Source organism: Pygocentrus nattereri, chromosome 2 (assembly GCF_015220715.1).
Source record: "Pygocentrus nattereri isolate fPygNat1 chromosome 2, fPygNat1.pri, whole genome shotgun sequence".
NCBI classification, from domain to species: domain Eukaryota; kingdom Metazoa; phylum Chordata; class Actinopteri; order Characiformes; family Serrasalmidae; genus Pygocentrus; species Pygocentrus nattereri.
In genome coordinates, this window is record NC_051212.1 from 31,309,176 (window position 1) to 31,333,097 (window position 23,922).

General features: G+C 38.6%; 3 protein-coding genes across 3 annotated transcripts; 2 read left to right on the forward strand and 1 right to left on the reverse strand.

Annotated features, from left to right (window-relative positions):
- The first annotated feature begins 102 nt into the window (after window positions 1–102).
- Window positions 103–4,451, forward strand: LOC108436237 (zinc finger protein 853-like). Its single transcript, XM_017712609.2, has 3 exons — window positions 103–796; window positions 1,135–1,461; window positions 3,078–4,451. The coding sequence occupies exons 1-3, from the start codon at window positions 286–288 to the stop codon at window positions 3,653–3,655; spliced, it is 1,416 nt and encodes a 471-aa protein (XP_017568098.1). The 5' UTR covers window positions 103–285; the 3' UTR covers window positions 3,656–4,451.
- Window positions 4,452–7,388: 2,937 nt separating this feature from the next.
- On the forward strand, window positions 7,389–12,425 carry LOC119264802 (protein C-ets-1-like). Its single transcript, XM_037543780.1, has 8 exons — window positions 7,389–7,407; window positions 8,161–8,280; window positions 8,560–8,763; window positions 10,081–10,155; window positions 10,291–10,461; window positions 10,892–11,104; window positions 11,220–11,338; window positions 12,198–12,425. The coding sequence occupies exons 1-8, from the start codon at window positions 7,389–7,391 to the stop codon at window positions 12,420–12,422; spliced, it is 1,146 nt and encodes a 381-aa protein (XP_037399677.1). The 3' UTR covers window positions 12,423–12,425.
- A 4,340-nt stretch (window positions 12,426–16,765) lies between these two features.
- Window positions 16,766–23,914, reverse strand: LOC108436239. The gene is made up of 4 exons (XM_017712610.2): window positions 23,736–23,914; window positions 22,536–22,621; window positions 21,787–21,936; window positions 16,766–18,546 (listed from the first exon to the last, which is right to left on the reverse strand). The coding sequence occupies exons 1-4, from the start codon at window positions 23,887–23,889 to the stop codon at window positions 18,109–18,111; spliced, it is 828 nt and encodes a 275-aa protein (XP_017568099.1). The 5' UTR covers window positions 23,890–23,914; the 3' UTR covers window positions 16,766–18,108.
- Between the last annotated feature and the right edge of the window lie 8 nt (window positions 23,915–23,922).

Here is a 23,922-nt window from a genome sequence, read left to right on the forward strand (position 1 = left end):
GTTAAAACGAATTCCTCAACGACCTAAAAGCGCATTAGGAACAATAATATGTGGGCTTTTATTTTGAAGTGTTCCTTTCATTATTTTATTTTGAGCGGTCGCTGTCTTCACGCTGCTTACGCTGCTAACAGCTGACGGGACAGAAGACCTGGCTCGCTACGTTTTCTCACTCAAAACACAATGTTTCAGCAGCGCTAAACCGCTTTCAGCGACTACATCTCAGCTTTCACACAAACCCAAATCCAGCCTGGGTCTGAGAGCCGTGTCTGGCCGTGCAGGAGGAGGATGGCGGCCCGGCGCTGCTCTTCGCTGGCTCTGAGTGGAGGAGAGGTGTCGCTGTCTTTCAGAGACGAGCTGGCGGCCACTATCCACGGAGCGTTTGAAGTGGCTGTGGAAATCGCGGTGCTGGAGGTTTCCAAGCTGGTCAGCCAGGCGCTGGGGGACGTCCGAGAGCAGATGCAGGAGACCCTCAGGGAAAACAAATTCCTGAAATCTAGGCTGCAGTCGGCCGAGCTGGAGCTGGACGCGGTGCGGAAAGGCCCAGCAGCAGCAGAGAGCCTGCAGAGCGGTCAGTCTGACAGTGGAGGCGGATTCACCCAGCATCAGAAAGCCGAGCAGCAGCAACAGCAGGAGCCTAGCACATCTCAGGAGGCCTCTGAGGAGACCTATGAGTGCGACGAGAGGGGCTCTGAGCAAATAGACGAGTCTTTCAGAGAAATCCGTGAAGATGGACGCGTCCGTCCACACGAGTTGAACCCAGACTCTAAAACAGTGTCCGTGCAGTATCTTGATCCAGGTATGTTAAGAGGACAGCCATTGTCTTTTACGAATATTTAGAGACCCTAACAAGAGGAGACCCCAGTTTACTCCAATGATAGTGTTTTGATTAATGCTTAAGAAAGCATGATTAAGAAGTGTCTTTAAACAACGAAATGGTCTCTATTCTAGAGATAAAATGTTGCATTAACTGAAGCATCATTTCTGTGTCATATTTAATGAAGTAGAACTATTAGTAGTGAGTTTTCAGGCTGCTGTTCCTATTGGATTTTAAATGTTTGAGAACTGTGTATATTGTTTTAAACGAGCACATTAACAGTTGCATCTGTCTTTATTGTGTGTCTCCTGTCTTCACAGGTCCACAACATGATCCACTTGACACAGAGAAGCAGCAGAAACCAGAGCACAGCCCAGACACTGAAAGTGAGCAGAATCAGTCTCCTGCTGTGCTCAAAGAGGAGCCGCTCCGTGTGAAGGAGGAGAGTCTACAGTCAGAGCTGGATGATAGTTCTGGAGGTGACGCTGAGATCGGCTCCAGCTTTAATGCTGCCTCTGATGAGGATTTTGGTCCAGACAGACTGTCTCTGGTTCAGTCAAAACTGCTGGAGGACTGGAGGCCAGATCCAGAGCAGCCACAAAGTGAGAAGATCAAGTCTGTTAATCCTGGACCCAGCCAAAGTCTTGGTAGGAGGGCCTTATATGACGATCTGATGTTTAGATTGCACTTACTTTGGAATGTTGGAAAATCCTTATGCAGGGATGTTGTGCTAACACGTGATGGGTAAAATGATGTGTTCTCATTATTGTGATCGACTACTTCTCAATACACTTTTTTTCTGAGATTGTGATTGGGTATGATCACTGGATATGAAGAAGATTAACAACATAATAAATCTAAATAAACATAAGTAGAGAGTGTTTCTCATTTAAAAGTTGATAGCTAGTACTGATTAGTCAAAACAGGTATTGGATGGCAACTACAAATAATTCTGGGCTGCCCTGAGGAGAAGTTCGGAAAGACACATTGACATCCACATACACTATATGGACTAAAATATGTGGACAACTGACCATCCCCTACATGAGCCCAATGGACATGCTATTTCAAAACCATGGGCATTACTATGGAGTTGCCCCCTTTTGTGTCTCTAACAGCCTCCACCTGTCTAAGATTTTGGAGTGTGGTGGAATTTGTGCCCATTCAGTCAAAAGAGCATTTTTGAGGTCACTAATATGAACAAGAAGTCCTGGCACACATTCAGCGTTCCAGTTCATCCCAGAGGTGTTCAGTGAGGTTTAGGTCTGGGCCACTTCCTCCACACAAAAGTCATCATACCATATCTTTATAGACCTTGCTTTCTGCACAAGGGCACAGTCCTAATGCACTTCCTGCAAAGTTGTTTGCTTAAACAGTAGAATAACCATTTGGTGCTAAATAGAACCATTTTATATATATATATATATATATCACACATTCCATCAATCTGAAGAACCATTTAAGCATGAAGTGGTTCTATAAACAACTTATGGTTCTAAATAGAACTATTTCCTTTGCTAAAGAACCCTTGAAGAACCCTTTTTTAAGTGTGTTTCAGTCTCCTCACATCTGATAGACCAAGATTCATCTATCAGACTGCCAGATAGTGAAGTGCGATTTCTTTGTTCCAGAAAACACGTCTCCCTACTCCAGAGTCCTGTGGCGGTGTGTTTTACGCCAGTCTAGCCGCCGCTTGACTTTTTGCATAGTGATTATGGACTTGCATGCAGGTGGTCAGCCATGGAAAACTCCTTATGCGCCACATACTTCAGCACTTAGTGGCCCCACCCAGTGAGTTTGCGTGGTCTACCACGGCTGAGCTGTTACACACGTCCATTTCTCAATAATACAGATGATTGGGTCAGATCTAGCTGGGCAGAAATTTCACAAAGTTGGCATCCTATGACAGTGGCATGTTTAAAGTGACTGAGGTCTTCAGAGCAACTCATTGTACTGCCACTGTTTGTCTGTGGAGATCGTGGGGCTATTTGCTTATTTTGTACTCTTGTTATCAATAACACCTGAACTCAGTAATTTGAAGCATGACTATATGTATGTGTCCACATACTTTTGACCACATGGTGTACATTGCTACTTATTAATGTTATTGTTTTCCTATATAAATTAACACCTACTGACCATGTAAATGTAATTTCAATAACATTTTCTCAGGTACCCGTTTGCCATACTGTCCACGCTTAATGCTAGCTTTGTAGCAATGATAAATGTAATTACTTATTGGATTTTGTTTTCTCTTCCTCAGAACCTTCAGACATCATCCCCTCATCCGTTGGTGGTCATCCCGCCTTTTCTGCCTCTTTTGAGGGCCTCTTCCAGCCAGTAGACAGAACTCAACTTGCTCAACCTGCGCCTCAAAACTACGCTGTCCACAACAGGACAAACGTTCATCCCAGTCTCCACCTGTGTAAAATCTGTGGTCATTCATTCAGTCGGGCAAGTGATCTGCGTAGACACCATAGTCAACAGCACAGATCTAGGGCCTCTAATGCAGGGAAGACACCCAGTTCAGGAAGGCCAGCCAAGAAGCAGTTATTTCCACCAGGATGCAGTCCTTACCATTGCAACGAATGCGGCCGGGACTTTAACCGCATGGAGAACCTCAAGACACACTTACGGATACACACTGGAGAACGGCCTTACTCTTGCTCTGTGTGTGGAGTGCGGTTCCGGCACTCGGGGGCACTTACTCGACACTTCCGTATCCACACAGGAGAAAAGCCTTATGTTTGTGGGCAGTGTGGGAAGCGTTTCCGGAACTGCGGTGGACTGCGCTTCCATCAGAAATCTCACAGTAGAGAAAGACACATCTTTATGAATTGAGTTTAAGAGTGAAGCGGTGTGGTGTTGTATGGTCTTTTTGGAGTTTGTGTAATGTGGCGTAGGTTAAAGGGCTTATCATGAAACAAATATTCCTTTTTTTATATTTTATTTAATAAGAGTTTCATGTCGTATGTAAAAACTGTTAGTTTTAGAGTATAATACTGTTGTCTATACAGGCCATTTATGGAGACCAAGCTGCAAAAAGAGCTCATTTTGCCTGCATTATGGGTGTAATGTCACAACTATGAACACGTGTACATATTGTTCACATTGAAATGAGAAGGAGTTTTGTTACTACAGATGTTACTATAGAAGCAGATGTTTCACTGCCGCCTAAGTGAACATAGGAGAAAAATGAAAATGCCACAAAAATAGAATATAGGCCCTGTAAACATGCATAGAAACAAATGGTAAAATTATAAAAAACGTTCTTCTGACTCCATTTAAATTCCATATTCCATGTTATTTGTATTTTAAGCATTTCATAGTTGGGGTGACACCACTATAAATTTAGGTGAATCATCGTTTCCTTCTGAATGATTACATTTCAGGCAAAGCAGCATTTAAAAGATTAAATTCAAGGCATGGGAATCAACATAATGGCAACACCCAGGTTGGTTGGTTTAACTGATGGGTGCCGGACTGAAACTAAAGAGTGAGACAGAGTGCACGCCTGTTATTTGGCTGAAGTTTTTCTTTGTTTGTTTTTCTAATTGGTACGGTTTCTAATTTGAACATGGGCATCTTGATGAGATGAATTATATGAATTATTCACAATAAATATGGTAAATTGTGATGTCTTGAGCTAGAATAATTGCATTACAGTTAATGAGCTGAACTGATTCCAGATTAGAATGTGCCTGATCACAGTGTCACCTTGAAATGTCCCTGTGTTGTATCTGCTGTTTGGAATGGTTGGAATCAACTGAAGCATTTTTTTTCTACGCATGCTTGTCGTGTAGACTTTCCTGTGATAGACCCAACATGCTACACCTGTGCTGTTTACAGAAGCTTCATTTCAAGTCAAAATTCAAACAGTATATCACAAACCATTTTTTGTTTTTTGCTCGTTTTATTGAATAAAATAAATTGAATAAAATAGAAAGATATAACTTTAGTGTTCAGGTAACCTGTCAAACAATACAACCTGCAAATCTGATGGTGCCCCACAAAAAATACTGTGCAAATGTCAGAGATCACCCTTCATAATGGTGTTAGGACAAAAAACGAATTTTTTAGGATTTTGTGTGTTTCCATTATTTTCAGGAGACTTGCTTTCAGCTTATTAAAGATTCTGCAGGGACATTTTTCCACACCTCTAAAGTTCAGTCATAGAAGTTGGTTGTCGTTTTTGCTTCTCACTGTCTATGTAAATACATTGTGATGTTGATTTCTAGACTATGGAGTGTTGCGTACATTGTTTAGAGGATGCCAGCAGTTTCTTTATTTGACTTTCAGATTGTCTTCTTTGTTGTATATTTTGTTTTCTCAGTAAGGGCTTCTTGACCGCTACATATCCTTTCAGGCTTATACACTTTCAGAAATAAAGGTCTGAGACTGTCATTGGGGTAGTACCCCGCTTGTCACTGGGGTGGTATATCTCAGTACCTTTAGTCAAGGAACATAATTATATTATAATCCATTGAAATTACATTTTCTAAGTTGTACTGACTCCACACACCCCATCACGTCTCCAGGCTTTTTATTTTATTGATCTGTTTTAAAATTTTACGTTTAGGTACAATTGGATCTTGAAACCACTGTTATACCTTTCAGGGAACATTTACAATGTTTGTGCCTTGATAAACAAAAAATGTACCTGCACGGAACCTTTGTTTCTAACAGTGTAGCATAGAGTTTTCTTCTCACATTGGAGGAGTCTCATTTTTTCTATATCTTTTAATCATTTTTGAACTCGTTTGGGAGACTTGTTTGACGTTCCTCTTGCTTATGCAAGTGGATTATCTTGTGTCTAATTTCCTCAGAAATATTTCCTAAAAAAGTAAGTAAGTGATACTTTTTTTGATCCCACAACCAGGGAAATTCCACCTCCGCATTTAACCCATCCGTGAAGTGAAACACCACACACACACACACACTAGGGGGCAGTGAGCACTCTTGCCTGGAGCGGTGGGCAGCCCTATCCACGGCACCCGGGGAGCAGTTGGGGGTTAGGCGTCTTGCTCAAGGACACCTCAGTCATGGACTGTCGGCCCTGGGGATCGAATCGGCAACCTTCCAGTCACAGGGCCAGATCCCTAACCTCCAGCCCATGACTGCCCTAAAATGAGTACCTTGTAGTAACTGACCACTCTGACTAGAAATTAAATAAATGATGGTTGGTCTCTGACTTAGTACACATATATTTCACCCACATCATATAAGAACATACTCATAAACACAGTGCTCCAGCAGTCTTTGTCCATCCCTGCTCTTTGTACCATAAAAGCAAGTCCAATTAACTACTGAATCTTCCTGCTGGGGTAGACACACTCAGAACAGCAGGTAGTGAGCTCAAAGCTGCAATAGCAAACTACACCCCTGATACACACATCTGTTTGGGCTTAAAATATTATCCACACAACACTTACTCAAATCCCAGCGTTTCCACTGTGTCATGGTTTCAGCTGGAATGAATGAAAGCCCTATATGAGGCTTAATTTATTCAGGACAACATGAGTCACATAATATATAAGCATAGTGAGTATAAGATGAGAGCTGTAGCAATTATTTAGTCTGGTATAAGGCTGACTTTCAATATTTGAAACATTTATGACACACAATTTACTTTTAATATTACTGAAAAAATTCAATGTCGAATGTAGACTGCTGACTGGTGATTGACATTACATTCTGTATGTGCATGGGTATCAATATCAGTGCTTCTTGAACTCTGTATGGTACTAATTTAAAGGGTAATTTTGAAACATCTGTGCATAGTTAAATTGTTAAGATGTAAAAAACAAGTCATTCAGAGCTGTTTGGTGTGAGATGCACTGTTGTAAGTCTGAATTGTTTACAATGATGGTGATAGGAACCAGATATCCAAAGCATTCAATTCCTCACAAAGCTTCCTCAATGGAATTGAATAGTTAAGAATATTTTGCCTGATGCCTGAAGTTTTACGGTAGTTTTGAAATCCATTCGTGGTGGAGAGGTATGTTCAGGATGTTCTGAGGCAAAATAGTCCCTGAAGAAAGGTACTTTTTCAGATTTACTGCTATTTACCATCATGAACTTTACATAGGCTCTCACAGACATGTAGGTTGACTAAAAACCATGAAATAACCATGAAATAACCTCATGTCGTTTTCATTTTCTAAAACTATATTGCAGTATAGTTGTACAGATATATCTTATATCTATATAGATTTTTTTTTACTTTTTTTTGGGATTTAAAACAAAATAAAAATGAAATGAATTAAAAACAAATTCTGTATCATCGTTCAGGAATCAGATTCAAAGTCAAGGTATTGCTATTATTATGAGTATCACAAAATACCCAGTCCTAGTCTTATGTGTATTCACACGCACACATACGTGAAGGTGTAGATACAGAAATTGTGCTTAGTTTAATTTGATGAATCATTTTTGTTCACTATTGATCCCGCTTATAATATATTCCCCCGTCTGTATTCAACCCACCCAGCTGTATTTAAACCCCTCTCCTCTCCCCCTCTGCCCTATTACTTCTCATCTCTTCCACTTCATCCCTCCATCTTCCTGTGGCAGGATGGACTGGATCTCCAATGGTAAAGTCTTTTTTCCTACTCACTCTTGCTTTCTGTCTTATTCACCGTAAACAAGTAGAGTTTGTTGAGTATGAGAGTGAATTAAAAAACAAATATTTTATATTTTCAAAGTACTCAAAAATAGTACTGGACATCTCAATATTGTTGCACTCACATCAAAACTTTGTACTTTTATTTATTTACTTACTTATTTCATTTGAAAATGCCAGCTACTGTTTACACTGCATGAACATTTTGCATGAAAATCTACTACACCGATGTACATTAAAGATAAGCTTTTCACCTTTTCCTGAAAGGTTACTGTTTTAGAGTCATGAGGTTTTCTTACAGCAAAGACATTATATAGTTGTATGCAAAATTTGGTCATATGACATGTTTTGTTGATTTTCTACAAAAAAATGGTTTATTTCTAATAAATAGAAATTGTGCCCTAAAATTAGCAGGAAAAGGCATATTTGTGTGTTCTCTGTAGCAGATGTGTAAACTTTAAAAAACATGTCATTTGACCAGGGGTGTAGAAACCTTTGCATATGTCTGTACATTACCTGTTTACTGTATGAGGAATAGAACAGAAATGGATCTTCCAACTACTTTAGTTGGACTGAACAGAAAATACTTATACTTTAACCATCTGAGAAAGTGGGTATCTGTCACATTTGTCTGTCATGTTTTGAAACTGAATGATTTCTCTTTATTTTTTGATCAGTGTTTCTACAGAATTTATTGGAAAACAAAATCATATTTTTTTTCCAGAGTCGGACAGTCTGGAGGTGCCCCCACTCACCCCCACCAGCAAAGAGCTGCTTGGGCAGGCACTCAATGCCACTTTTGCTGGTTTCACGCAGGAGAGAAACCGCCTTCATTTCCCTCAGGGTGCCTCAGTCAGCATTTTGAGCTGAAGCTGTCTTCTTTCTTTTAGAGAAACCCACAAAAACATGAATTTTGTCCAAAAATTCAGAATGGGTTCCATGTCGCTTGTGTTAGAATGTTAGAATTAAACAAGCTCATGAGTTCTAAGTGATTCCATACATTTAGGACCTTATTTTACCATTTGATGTTCTTCTTCCTTTAATCAAATGTTCACTTTAAAAAGGAGCTTCTAATACCAAGCCATGAAGTGAACCTTGTGTTTGCCTCCTTTGTTTGGGACAGACCCCCGGTTGTGGTCAGAATGGGAGGTCAGTTACTGGTTGGACTGGTGCCAGGCTGAGTTTGGCTTGAAAAATCTAAACTCAGAGTTGAGGAATATGCCTGGAAGCAAACTCTGTTCTCTGGACAGAGAGACGTTTCTGGAGTGGGTTGCTGACTGCACTGCTGGAGAAATTCTATGGGAACATCTAGAAACTATGCATAAAGGTAAAGAGTTGCTCCAGTCTGTCAGAATGTGTCATATCAATGCTGTGTGTTTTTATGTATCATAGTTGTGTGTTTTTATGTATCATAGTAATCAGAACTAACAGAAATGTGCTTTTGTATTTATTTGACCAGTAAAACCCTGATATGATGACAAACACAGATAACATTAATAAAATAAGCAGTGACTCTCTGTATGTCAGTGTTTAAGTTTTAGTGTTGGACGAAGTAGACAAACCATGTACTTAAGTTAAAGTAGAGATACCCAATGTAAAATATTACTCCAGTAAAAGTAGAAGTTCCTCCCTTTAGACCTCCACTTGAGTACAAGTACAAAAGTATTTGCCTTCAAAAGGATTGAAAATTAAAAGATTAATTATGTCTATTTTTCTATTATCATTTTTGTAGCAAGACTGTTGCTTCATGAACTCATTTTAGGTGAAAATACTCCAGTGTCATTCTTTGGTAAACCACTCTTTTAATGGAATGTCATTAATTAATCTGATGCTGACGTCTATTAAAATCGTCATAATCACAAAACACTGAAGGCAAACAATTTCCATTAGGTGGAACTGAGTGGCCCTAAAATAACTTTTTACAAACAAGTGAAGTTTCAGTTTAAGATTTATTTGCAACTTAGTTACAAGTTTAGGTTTAATAAAAACTTGCTTTAAACTCAGGTTCACAAATGAGTTGTCTTTTACTATATTGCGTCTGTAGGTCTCTGTTCATAAACGTAAACTAGCAAAAACAAATTTACTGTAAAATGAAATAGTGTTTATATAAATTCAGAAAAAAGAAACACATCAGTCACAACTGGATACGTGCACATATTTCTATATCGTGGACTATTTACACAAAGTTAGGTTAGTTCATCATTTATGTTGAATAGACAATCCCAGAATTGAGACATTGAACTGTGTGCTTGCACTGGGTCGCTATGACCAACAGGTCAAAACAAGCTCTAAACAAAGTGACCACTGTGCCCTGATTGGTGTTCTTGCTTTGTGCTTCTTTCATTTTGACGTGTTACATGAACACATAAGCCAAAAAGAACGACAGATTTCGTATAATGTAGTGGAGTAAAAAGTAAGATATTTGACTTTGAAATGTATTGGAGTGAAAGAAAAAGTCGGCCATAATGGAAATACTTCAGTAAAGTACAGATACAACTACTTAAGTACAGTAACAAATTACATTTACTTAGTTACTGTCCACCACTGTTCAGCTTGACCATTTCCAAACCTTTCGTCAAGGAAACCCAGTCTTAACTGTAGTTACCATCCAATGCTTGGTTTGTGTCATCACTCTGTGTTTTAGAGAGTGAATATGACCACCCTGCCCCTCTGGTCCTCTGTGCTTCATCATCTCTTTGCCAGTCACAACTGAATATAGGTAAGTCATCAGTGCAAATTAATTCTATGCCATAAATGTGCCATAACTGATTTTATTACCATTTTATTACATTTGATTAGAAATCACTTATTTTCCTGCAGATGCTACTAGTTTTTTGTCACCACTCTTTCTTAGAAAGCTATGCTGAGAGTAGTTCAGATAAAGATACACCAGGCCAAATTATCGAGAAGGTGCAGCTCCACTCACTGGAACCTGCTAGTCCAGCACTTCAGAACTGTTCACAGATGAGCCTGGAAGGATCCTCCAGACACCCAGAGCCATCAGCAGCTCTCTGGCAGTTCAGAAGTATGTATAAAAATGGTATTTTCTTGATTTGACTAAACTCTTAAAAAAGATGGTTCTTCAAGGTTCTTCTTTAGTAAAGGCAATGGTACTATTTAGAACTGTTTAAAACATGCCTTCACTGGACTCTGGAGTGTGGAAATGTGTTTTTGTAAACACTGTGACCCCTGGTTCACCAATGACTGGATTATGTAGAAATTTTTTTAAATGGTGTAATTCCCCTTTAAGGCCAAATTTAGGCTTTAAAAGTGTCTACATCTCAAACGAATGAATATAACATTTTGCACATTATCTATTATTTCCCAACATTATTAAGCACTTCTGAGATGCTCAGTTGGGAGGCGTTTATAATATTAATCCTAATAACAGTTTTAGTCTTTCAGTGTTCTTGGCTTTATCTGCATCTTTATTATCTCAAATTGTACTATTGAAGAGAAAACCCTGGACTGTGAAGAGCTCAGGGTAACCACGTCCACTGCATGGGTCGGCCCACCACCCCTTAAGTTCCAGCAGGGGGAGGAGTCAGTGTGTAAAGAGCTTCTCCTTCATTCAGCTCACCCCCATATAACTTTTAAAGAGTTTGTGAGGGAGAAAGTCAACTTGAGCAGTGCAGTGGTGCCAGCAGCTGTTCTAGCAGGATACACAGGTATGACATTGAAACAGCTAGTAACAGTTCTACGCTATTTCTTTGCATTCTTGCTCTGTCGGCTGAGTAGAATGGTCCTCAGTCACTCAGCAAAAATGCTTTTCTTGTCCAACAGGAAGTGGACCCATACAACTCTGGCAGTTTCTGTTGGAGCTGCTCACAGATCGCAGCTGTCAGTCAGTCATCAGCTGGACAGGAGATGGATGGGAATTCAAACTGACAGACCCTGATGAGGTAAAGCTTTTAGCACTATTAGTTCCCTAAGTAGTGTATCAAAGGTCCACTATATACTGTATACTACAGATGAAATATTGGTATATTTGCTTTATATGCATTTTGAAGAACAAGCGCATTTTGTACATATCCATTAAAGGGCCCATATCATTAAAAACTGCATTTTCCTTGATTTTTCATGTAATAGAGTTTGATGTAGTTTGTAAACAAAGTTTCAAAACATACTATTCAGTCCATATAGCTGCAAAACTACCTGTGTGGAAGTTATCATGGTGTGATGTCACATCCATGAAGACATTTACATACAATTATACGTTAAAGTTCAGGAGCCCCTAAAATGACATGTTTTGTTGATTTTCTAAGAGAAATCATATGAACATGTCCTCAACAGTAAACACACTTCTGCAAATGAATATTTACTGTTCATTTGCCTAATTTAAAATGTCAAGGGAACAAAATGAAACAAAAAATGTGGCCTGTGCAAAAATCATGACACGTTTTATATTTAATGTTTTTTTCCAGCAAGCAGATGCAAATTGTACCCCATTTAAGTGAGGATATGTTAACTTAATTTTACTTATAAAATTAGCAAAACATGTCATTTGACCAGGGATGTTCAAAGTTTTTGCATATCCATTCATTTCACATGAAAAGGGGTCAGCCAGTCAATACAGACATTGTTTACATGAATGAATTACAACTGAATTACAAAAACGAATTATAACTGTTTTTGGTACATAAACCCATATACATGTTATAAGTAGATGTAAAGGCAAAAATTAAATGTAAGAAACATGCAGGATGTGCCTTCTATAAAAATACCAGTTGTATCTTGATCCACTTTCATGTTGTGTCACAGGTGGCTCAGCTGTGGGGTCAGCGTAAGAACAAGCCCAAGATGAATTATGAAAAGCTGAGTCGAGGATTGCGCTACTATTATGATAAAAACATCATCCACAAAAGTGCCGGCAAACGCTACGTCTACCGATTTGTCTGCAACTTAAAGGGCCTGCTGGGATACGAGCCTGGGGAACTTCATGCCATGCTGGATATCCCTGCTAGTGTAAATGAAGGCTCTGAGTGATGAGGTCAGCACTTGGACAGAGACCATGTAAGATTAAGAAAATAATTGGTGCTTTTGGAACAGAATTCGCTGTCGTCAGTTATAATAACCTAGGCTTCTAGTGAGCAAATGTGTCCCTGTGTGTGCTTACATTTCTTGAGGTATTTTCAGAAACACCAGCCAGAAAACAACTAAAAGAGCTACAGTGACATATTTAAGGATTTAGACAAATTACTAAGCTCATATAAAAGTTGTAAATTGCATTTCTATGTAAAAACTTTGTATATAAAACCTAACCGATCATTTTAGTATTAAAGATAGAGAAGCGTGGTTCAAAAACGCTGTGAGTATTCATGATGAAATTCTGGATATTTCTAGTTATGTTGGTTGTTTAGTTACAACCCCAATTCCAGTGAAGTTGGGACATTGTGTAAAACATAAATAAAAACAGAATACGATGATTTGCAAATCCTTTTCAACCTATATTCAATTGAATACACTACAAAGACAAGATATTTAATGTTCAAACAGATAAACTTTATTGTTTTTCGCAAATATTCACCTTGAATTTGATGCCTGCAACACGTTCCAAAGAAGTTGGCACAGAGGCAACAAAAGACTGGGAAAGTTGAGGAACGCTCAAAAAACACCTATTTGGAACATTCCACAGGTGAACAGGTTAATTGGAAACAGGTGAGTGTCATGATTGGGTATAAAGGGAGCATCCCTGAAAGCCTCAGTCGTTCACAAGCAAGGACGGGGCGAGGTTCACCACTTTGTGAACAACTGTGTGAGCAAATAGTCCAACAGTTTAAGAACAACGTTTCTCAATGTGCAATTGCAAGGAATTTAGGGATTTCATCATCTACAGTCCATAATATCATCAAAAGACTCAAAGAATCTGGAGAAATCTCTGCAAGTAAGCAGCAAGGCAGAAAACCAACATTGAATGCCCGTGACCTTCGATCCCTCAGGCGGCACTGCATTAAAAACCGACATCATTCTGTAATGGATATTACCACATGGGCTCAGGAACACTTCAGAAAACCACTGTCAGTGAACACAGTTCGTCACTCCATCTACAAGTGCAAGTTAAAACAAGCGAAAGCCACATATCAACAACATCCAGAAACGCCGCCAGCTTCTCTGGGCCCGAGCTCATCTGAGATGGACTGACGCAAAGTGGAAAAGTGTCCTGTGGTCTGACGAGTCCACATTTCAAATTGTTTTTGGAAATCATGGACGTCGTGTCCTCCAGGCCAAAGAGGAAAAGGACTGTCCGGATTGTTATCAGCGCAAAGTTCAAAAGCCAGCATCTCTGATGGTCTGGGGGTGTGTTAGTGCCCATGGCATGGGTAACTTGCACATCTGTGAAGGCACCATTAATGCTGAAAGGTACATGCAGGTTTTGGAGCAACATATGCTGCCATCCAAGCAACGTCTCTTTCAGGGACGTTCCTGCTTATTTCAGCAAGACAATGCCAAGCCACATTCTGCACACGTTACAACAGCGTGGCTTCATAGTAAAAGAGTGCGGGTACTAGACTGGACTAGACCATTGAAAATGTGTGGAGCATTATGAAGCGCAAAATAGGACAACGGAGGCCCCGGACTGTTGAGCAACTGAAGTTGTACATCAAACAAGAATGGGAAAGAATTCCACCTACAAAGCTTCAACAATTAGTGTCCTCAGTTCCCAAACACTTATTGAGTGTTGTTAAAAGGAAAGGTGATGTAACACAGTGGTAAACATGCGCCTGTCCCAACTTCTTTGGGATGTGTTACAGGCATCAAATTTAAAATGAGTGAATATTTGCAAAAAACAATAAAGTTTATCCATTTGAACATTAAATATCTTGTCTTTGTAGTGTATTCATGTAACGTGGAGCGAGGAGGCGGACGCACGTGCTGAGATAAGTGACTTTTATCATGGGCAAATCCAGGGTCATGGTCAAAATGGTCCAGGGTCAAAGAGCTAACACGGATAGAACGATATACAGACATGATGACAAACAATAAACAGGTTCAAACAGATCAAACAAACAGCACAATCAAACACCAACAACAGAGAAAAAGATCAGCACAATCAAACAAAGTTCAAACAGCACAAACACCAATACAACAAACAAAGACCAGCCCAGACAAGGGGCAAACACAGGGCTTATATACACACAGGGAAAACGAGGGACAGGTGGAGACAATCAGGGGCGGAGTCATGAAACGAGGGGGCTAAAGCAAAACATGAACACGTGGACAGGACTGGGAGGGGCCAATCAGGACAATTCAATTGAATAAAGGCTGAAAATTATTTGCAAATCATCGTATCCTGTTTTAATTTGTTTTACACAACATCCCAACTTCATTGGAATTGGGATTGTATTCATTCATTCATTCATTCATTCATTCATTCATTTATTGTCAAAGACCAATAGAAATGGTCCAAAATGACAAAGTTAAATCTCTTTGCATGAATTTTCTTTAAATGTTAAGGGGTTTTGCCTTTTCTGATAAAGGTAAGTCAATTAATACATTTATACATTGTATTATGTATTTGAAGAATGCAGCAGTGGTGTCTTAATGGGATGATATCATACTTTATATAGTAGCATTAAAAACAACACAGCTGCTGGTTTTTGATTTGAATGAATAGTGCAGTTGTGTATTTGTGAATATGTGGTCTATGATTGTTCAGAAATAGTACATTTAAAAACTTTACACTGTAATGTGAAAGAAGCGGTATGGCAGAGAGTTGTGTTAATGGATTGTAAATAATAAACACTCTGCTCACCAGCCTGATCTTTACGCCTAGGTAACAATCAAGCTTGAGTGCAGGACAAACAAGCAGAGAGGAGGAGGGGGTGTGTGTTAGTGACTCATGGAAAGTTCTGGACTGAAATCATTAAGAGTGAAGAGTGCTTATCTGAAGGGTCGTTAAACCTCAGAGATATTAAGATTAAGATTAAGATTAAGACCCTTATTAGTCCCACAATGGGGAAATTTCACCTCCGCAATTAACCCATCCGTGAAGTGAAACACCACATACACACTAGTGAACACATACACACTAGGGGGCAGTGAGCACACTTGGAGCAGCAGTTGGGGGTTAGGTGTCTTGCTCAAGGACACCTCAGTCATGTGCCGTCGGCTCTGGGGATTGAACCGGAGACTTTCCGGTCACGAGGCTGGATCCCTAACCTCCAGCCCATGACTGCCCCCTACTTTTACTATACTATTCATTAGTAATTACATATTTAATTACATATTCAATTAAGTCATTATTGAATTATATTTAGGTTTGATTTGCCTTCTGTATTGACAGCTTTGAGTCTGTATTTTTGACTGTTTTCCAAAGGGAAACTATCAGGGCCTTGTAGGTCTTTAGGAAAGGCCTCAGATTTTGATGAAGTAAAAATAGCTTGTTGCATTAAACTCTTGAAGTGTGATAGTAATGTTCTTTTTTAATTGTTATGATTTACCTGGAAACAAAATGGTTCAATTCTTGAAATGGCCAGTGGACAATGATCTAATCAGGATTTTTTCTCTCTCTGGTATCAAGGTACATACAGCCAAGCCACATCTCTTATTGGTTATGATATCAGGAGCTGAACTAATGTCCTGACACACCAGCTTAACCTTTAGTATAATTAGAAACTAAAAGATGAATCCATCAGTTGAAAATGTAAAATTTGATTTACAATTTTGAGTGAAAACATCACTCTAGAGCTGCATTCTAAAAGCTCGGCTGCAGCCATGGAAGGTGGGTCCATGGAAACTTCATTTCATTTAAATTGTGAATCTGTAAATGTGAATCTCCGTTAGGTTAGTGCTAACATACTAATAGAATCCAATAGGGATTCTTGTAGATGCTATAAGAAATTAGCAATATTGTAGAGGTGTTTATTTTCTCAGTTTGGACAAAGTTTTGATATTTATGGTCTGAACTGAAAGCTCTAATATTAACAGTTATCCACTGATAAAAGCTCATAAAACTGTAATTTGTTTTTAATTGATGTTTTTCATTGAGCACAGCTAGAATAAACAAACAGTAATGAAAAAGTTTAGTAAAATGCTGCGTGTGTCTGGAGAGGTGGAAGGAAAGCTATGGACACACACACTGGTAGACATGGACACTGTTATTTTCTTTGAATCTCTCTGTCTCTTGCCCCTCACCCACTAGCTGTGATTTTCCACATGGCCAGAGCTCATCAGAGGGAAAGTGGCAGAAGTAATCCCAGTTCTCTTAAAAGTGCTATAAGTGGGTGTGTGCTCTTGCTCACCACCCCCCACCTCTCTCTCTCTCTCTTTCATACACACAGGGTGTATCACATCTCTATGAAGTCTTTAATCCAGAATTTCTCAACTTGTCTGAAAGGTTAAAAGCTTTATTCGTAAATATTGTGTAAACATCCTTCATTGGTAAAACACCAACACACACTGACCAAAAAAGAGAAGTACCAGTAAGAAAATCATAACCTGCTGTTTACTACCTTTCAAAAGTTGGAAATCACAGTTTTCAATCATATATCATATTCAGGGTTTAATTTGAAAGGGTGCCATTCCCCCAGTCAATAAATAAATAAATAAATAAAAAGACAAAAACCATCACCTATGTGATACGACCACCCGCTTTAACCTATTTGCATCAATATGATATCATTTAAGATGCCTATTATGAAAATATTATTAATATTTTACACACTATGAAAATACCTACAGATTGTATTATTTAGAATTATGGGCTCAAGCTTATGCTTTTGACTGTTTGATGTAGCACTCACACTTGTTGTCGGGATTGCTAGGTTTGCCCTTTTTTCTGTCAGATTGAGCTAAAAGTACAGTCCAGGAGAAAATTAAACTTTCAGCTTCTGTTGGATGGCTTTTAAGCAAACTTAAGACTGCCCACAGTAAAGTATGTTAAAATTCAGAAAAATCTAAGGACCATCTGATGACAAATAGCAGCTGATGCTTCTTGACCACAGCAGAGGTAACAAAGGTGGTATGATTCAAAATCTAAGGTTTTCTCCCACCCTCTTTTCCACTGTAAAGTTAACCCACCATCGTCCAAGAATATTTTTTACCACTGGTAACATTCAACCAATTTTGTGGCAGACACATGTATAAAATGATTCGAATACGATGCTAGTGCTCTGGACATTCATAGGTTTCAACTATTTTATAAGAAGCTGTCAAAAATTACAATAAATGGATAATTACAGTACATTATGCATCAGTTAATAACTTTTTGCTGTTTCCCCAAAGCTTAACATATTCAGTAAAACAGCTTAAATACTTTCTGGTTTCTAGGTTGCAACTTTACAGTTTACTTATTAGAGATTAAAATACCGTAGTATGTAAAATTTGGGCAAATTACATGGTTTTGACTGCAAATAAATTGAAATAATTACTATTTATGTTATGAATTCAATTTATCATACCTGAAAACAAACATAAAATGTGGCCTGAGTAAAAGTCAAGATACATTTTATATTTTATGCCTTATTTTCTTCAAATACAGAAATTACCCACTATAATTTCAAGAAGTTTCTTCCATGTAGTGAATGCAATAAATTGTTTTCATTTAGAAAATTAATAAAACATGTCATTTGACTGGGGTGTTGAGACCTTTTGCATAAGACTGTAACAACAGTTATTAATATGACAAGTGCTTCCAAACATTTAAAGTGTAATGTCCTTCTAATAACTGCATTTATGTGATGAATTTCTGCCGTTCTGCTCTGGGTTTCTTACAGGCTGGACTCTGGTAGGGATCTTCTCTCTTTACACATTCTGTTTCACTGTCCAGGCAGATGTAGCAGAAGCGATGAAAGCATTCAGGGCACACAACGAATTTACAGTCCGGCTGTGGTGTGATGAGTGTGTAGCACTGAGGACACGCCCGAAACACAGGGCAGCCCAGAACTGAACTGCCAGCATCCGTCACAGTCTCACATGCCAGCAAGGTGGCCACTACATGACAGTACTGGTTGCTGCACTGACCGGAGCTGGCAGCATTAGGGAAAAACCACGGGGCGAGACAGGACCAGCAGAAGTGATGAGTATGAGGACAGTGCACACAGCTGGAGTAAGGGCAGGGGCGTCCAGCACTGTCCATAGGGCGACGCAGGATACTCAAACAAACTGGACACTGGCAGTAGAAAGAAGATCAATGAGTTAATGAATTCAATGATCATAAGAAGTAGAAAATGAAGAGTTTCTGCATTATATGCTACATTTGCTGTAGCTAGACTGCTGTACATTTTTGCTCTCAAAAAAGTGTCACAATGAATACAACTCCTAAAGACAGTAGTATCCATATTTGGTGCTCCACAGCTCACACACATTGGGCAAGCCTACTCTACACACATTTTACAACAAATAAATAGTCTTCTCACACCAAAATTCAGACTACACACTAAATATTTAGAGTCATGCAATACCCAACTTGGAATTGAAATTGATATTTGATTGATATTTTTTTATTAATGTAATCCAGTACATGTTATCAGATTAACTAGGGTACTGTTGGCTCTCTGAGTGTGAAGCAATGAGGGATGAAATGGAAAGTGTGAAAACCCCAATTATGAAAACAGTTCACACCCTCCACAAAGACGCGCATGCCAAGAAAAAAAAAACAAACAGCACAACTGCAGCTTTCTTGATACCAAAAGACTGTCCATATCTTTGTAAGCAAACCAGCTTTTAAAGGTGTCATTTGTAAGATTTTTAGTTCAAAACATTCCAAAATGAACTAAATTATCACCAGAATGTTAAGAAATAGCAGTTTTGACATTGTCAAAGACATCTGTGTGTCGTATTGCTGAGATATCTGCTAAAGCTAGCATGTTAACCAGCCCTTTTGGTACCTCAAGAGGCATTAATGAGTCACTGTAGAATCGAGTCTCCTATCAGTCCAACATGAGAGGATGAAGAAGTAGCATGATTGACAAGGGCATATTCTAACCTCTTGTCAATCATGTTGAAGGTATAGAACACCCCTTGCTAGACCACTATAGGCCTATAAGGACTTTGAGTAAAGGCAACAATGGCTGAAGCGAAGATAAAAGAAGTGACAGGATGAAAAGGAGTTCACATTGGCATTGCTTTCCACCACTGGAGACAGCCCTATGAGAGTAAATGGATGAAGTTTGAACTCGCAACATTTCTTCTAGACTAGAAAGTAAACAGGGGAGGAGTGATAAGGGAGAGAAGGGACCATGCATTTCCATGTTTCTTGTGATAGGGGTGGACATCACAACTTTCTGGTGCCCCCTATTTGTTTGGAGTGTGGAGTATGAATTTGACAGGTTGCAGCAAAACACATATTGCTCCTTTAAACACAGTAAAGCTGTTATAAATATTGACATGAATATTTAGTTCGCTTCTGATTCATCCACATTTCTATTGAAATATGTTCCACCATAGTTCTACAAACAAGGCCTCCAAATCAGGTGGAAATTTCAGTTTAAAAAAGTGAAAAGTGGTTTAACCAGCATACACTAAATTATATCCAAAAGCATTTAAAAAGTCTAAGAGGAAAAATATCTTAAACAGTAATTAATAGAGGAGCTGTGCTGTAAAACACTGCATAATCATGCTAGAGAATGTGATACGCTAGAACTTTTAGTTGAACTTGAAAGGTGCAGTAGTATAGATGCACTGAGATTTATCTCCATGCATCATTATCCGTGTTTGTGTTGAGGGCAAAAACACAACAGGCCTTAAAGTAGTTGAGGATAGAGGAAATTAAAGTATGTGCTGCTCACACACTTCTCAATTTTCTGTGCTAGTCATCAACCCAAAATGTACATGTTCCAGAATGAACCAGCACAGATCCAGCCCTGTTGTGGATTACAACTCTAATAGAGCTAGAACTCATACAAAGTCATCTCAGCTTTAAATGACTTCTTCTTCTGGACTGAGTGGAACCTGCTGTGACCTTGCTGTGAGACCACCTGCTATGGCAGGAATGGTGCCCTTTCACAAACAGACGTGTCACCTGTTTTAACAACACACTGCTTTCAACACATTTTCGGCCTGTTATGTAGCCCCAGTACACACAATGGACACAAACGATGATGTAACCTTTCAAAAGGCGAATACAAATGGAGTAACTCAAATACTTATCTGTGCCTATTTGGGGGAAAAACTACAAGCATCATAGTAATACTCTTATTTCATTGTTAAGTTCTGACTGAAAAGAAAAGTTTTAAAAATTGTCCTTTGGAGGATTTCTTTTCTAGGAAGATGCAGTGAAGAAGCTCATTGCTTAGGACTTCAGGAGCTGAAATAAAGGCCCTACGTATCAAATCATCAATTAACATAATGATCCAATGAGATCAATTTCGTGAAAGAAAAACATCTGGAAGTCTTAGATACGTCACTGAGTGTAAGTGGTAGCCTGAGCAATGCATTTCAGTCCATTGCAATGGAAAACACCGGTTGCTGTATGTTAGGACCCTTTGCTGAAAAAGTCTACAAAAAAATGATACAGGTAGAATGTTTGCTGTTATCTCTGTTACAAGCTTCAAACAAAACATTGAATCTAGAACAGCCAAAATATGTTTGATATGTATAAACTTCAGTGTTATCATAATACTTGAATCCCACTAACGCCACTAGCAAAAATTTGTATTACAGTAGAGGTGTTTTTGTCCTCCTTTTTCACCATGTTTTGACATTTATGGCCCAAACTGAAGGCCTAGCTCTAATAGTGACAGTTCGCCACTGATGGGGAAATCTGTCAAATACTAAAAGTGACATAAAAATCTAGTGTAAATGTTTCTTTACTACAAAAGAATGATCATGATCAGGTCATGTTTATAGAAATAAACGAAACATTACAGAACTGTGTTTTATTCACGCTGGATATCTTTGATGTATCAGTTCTCAGTAGGAGCTTAATTCATTTAAGACAAGCAAATAAATCAATAGAAGTTTGAATTAAAGCCATTTGAGAGTGCTCTGTGTCTGTGTGTGTGATTCATAAGGACAAGACTAAAAGCCTCCTCTGGTCTACAATCTCCGCTGTCTTTATGTGAGGCAGTGGGGGGTATCTGCAGATTAAGTCACGCATCAGCAGACATTACACACACATTTATCACGTATGAATAAAACATCTGTCTTCACACCACTGACATTAGTCATGCATCCAGGCCAAGAGATAATGCGGTGGAGCTCAATTAAAGTCAGCATTGTATTAAAACCACCACAATAGCTTATCTTTTCAGTTTATACAAAATGTATAGCATATCACAATGATATCCAATCAACACCGTCTCAAAACGTCAATGTTTCTTGTGTCCTGAGTGATGGAGGGATGTCTCTTTTTAATCCGTCTAAAATGGGTTTTTGTAGATAAGATAAACAATGTAGCTCAGTAACTCACCTTCTTGTAAACGTCAGGCAGGTCCTGTATGATGCGGTTGACCTGTGTGTCCAGAATCACAGTCTGAGCGTAAGAGAGCTGGAGCTGACCTCTGATCTGAGACCAGCTCCACTCTTCCTCACACACTGGACAACTGAAGTCTAGGTTTTTCTAAGGGAAAAAAAGGAAGAAAGGAAAGCAATTATTTACGCCAATATCAAATGTACAGAATGTTCCACTTACCCCAAATCTACCAATCCATCTGTAGATACTGCACTGAAACAAAATGTAAATGATGTGAGACTGTATGACATGTTTTAGGAAGAAGTATAGACTAAATACAGCCTTCAAGAAGGCTGTTACTGCTGCTTTCAGCTATTCAACATATATTTTGTTCATTTTCATAAATTACTCTGTGTTGCAGCATGTATTTCAAAAATGACAGTATCAGAAACCATATAAGCAAGTTTACTAGAGATTACTTAATGACTCAGTGCAGCTTGAGGCTAGTTTGTCATTAGTTAGCCATGCAGTTTACACGATGCAATGCGTCCATTTTTAAGATTTTTATTTTTCTACACAATTTAATCTTTTCCATTTTATAAAAAGTTCATAGAAATGTCCCAAAGTTCCTTGGAATAAAATCTTTATACTTTGAATTACACTGAAAGTAAGGAATGTATCTGTAAAGTCCCTGTCCTGTAAAGTGATGGAGATGTTTTCCTTCAGATAGCGACAATTTACCAACACACACATACATTTACACTTACTTTCTTTAGGCACTGATTCACCATATTAAAGAGACTTGAGGATGTGACGATATGTCCACATGGGCTCTGTGAATGGACACCAGGTCCTGGACACAGACAAAATTAAGACAGACATTACATAACCTCTCAGTATGTTCATTTGCTAAATATAAATGTAACTTTGTAAAGAAACACTCTTTTAAGTAAGATTAAGTAAAGATTTAAGTAAATATTAGAATATGTTTCTTTTAGGATCTAAAATGGTACATTTTTCTAGAGTACTTTTTTATGTATACATGTCCAACCTCATTTAAGTGCTATTACCTGATTATGGTGACCTGATGTAAAAATGTAATAGGGAGGAAAATGTAGTACACACTTGGCTTCTGACCACTTGCTTTTGCTTAGGTCTTTTCAAGGGAGTCCTTACTAAAAGGATTATAATATCCATAGACGCATTTATGCTCGTGTAGTCATAGATGATATGGCTGATTGTTCACATTTTAAATGACCCACATTATCTGATTTTCTTAAGCTTGAAGGCATATATAAATACTGATTAAAGTTCAAAATATACCATTATTAACTAGTCCATATATGGAAGCTGTGCTGCAAATCAGTCTGTTTTGAATTTGCTGTTTCTCTGATGAAATGATCATATACTGGACTACTGAAGAACAGGGCAAGAGGGAGCTAACAAAGTAAGAGAATGGAAAGCAAAGAAAGGGATGGACTACAGTCTGTAACTGCAGGGCTACAAAGTGCATTGAAGGTTTTCATAAAGTGGCTGGTCAATGTATTTTAAGTGAATCTCAGCTCCTTTAACATACCTGTATGATACATGTGTAACAGTAATAACCTATCAAACCTTGGCAAACAAATAAGCAGAAAACTGTCACATGTGACAGTAGGTCATTTTGTGCTTCAGCTCCATCTAGTTGCAGGCATGTTGCTGGAATGCTAAAACAAACACACTATCATTGCATCTCCAAGCCTGGCAGTTACACCCACTCATCTGCCACCTGGGGAAATTCCTTCAGTTTCAAAAGGTGACAAACACATCACAGGCGCCACATTTTCACTTTTGCTTCATGCGTTTACATTGAAAAATTCAAAATATAACCTTTTATTAACAAAGGACATCAACTACTTATCATTTTGAAAGACTTGTCATTTACTAGTTCAGTAAAAACCAAATGAATGACAGACTCATACACTTACCATTTTGTGCTAAACAATCTGAAGTAGGACCCGTCTTCTCCTCTACCTGCTGAGTATCAGTGATATGATCCCGTCGATGTCCCACACGTTTATTTCTCAGTTTCTCTCTTAAAACATTCTGTGTCTTTTTAAATACAGTAGAAATTTTATCCATTTTCTCTAAGCTCCTCAGTCGAGACAAACTTGA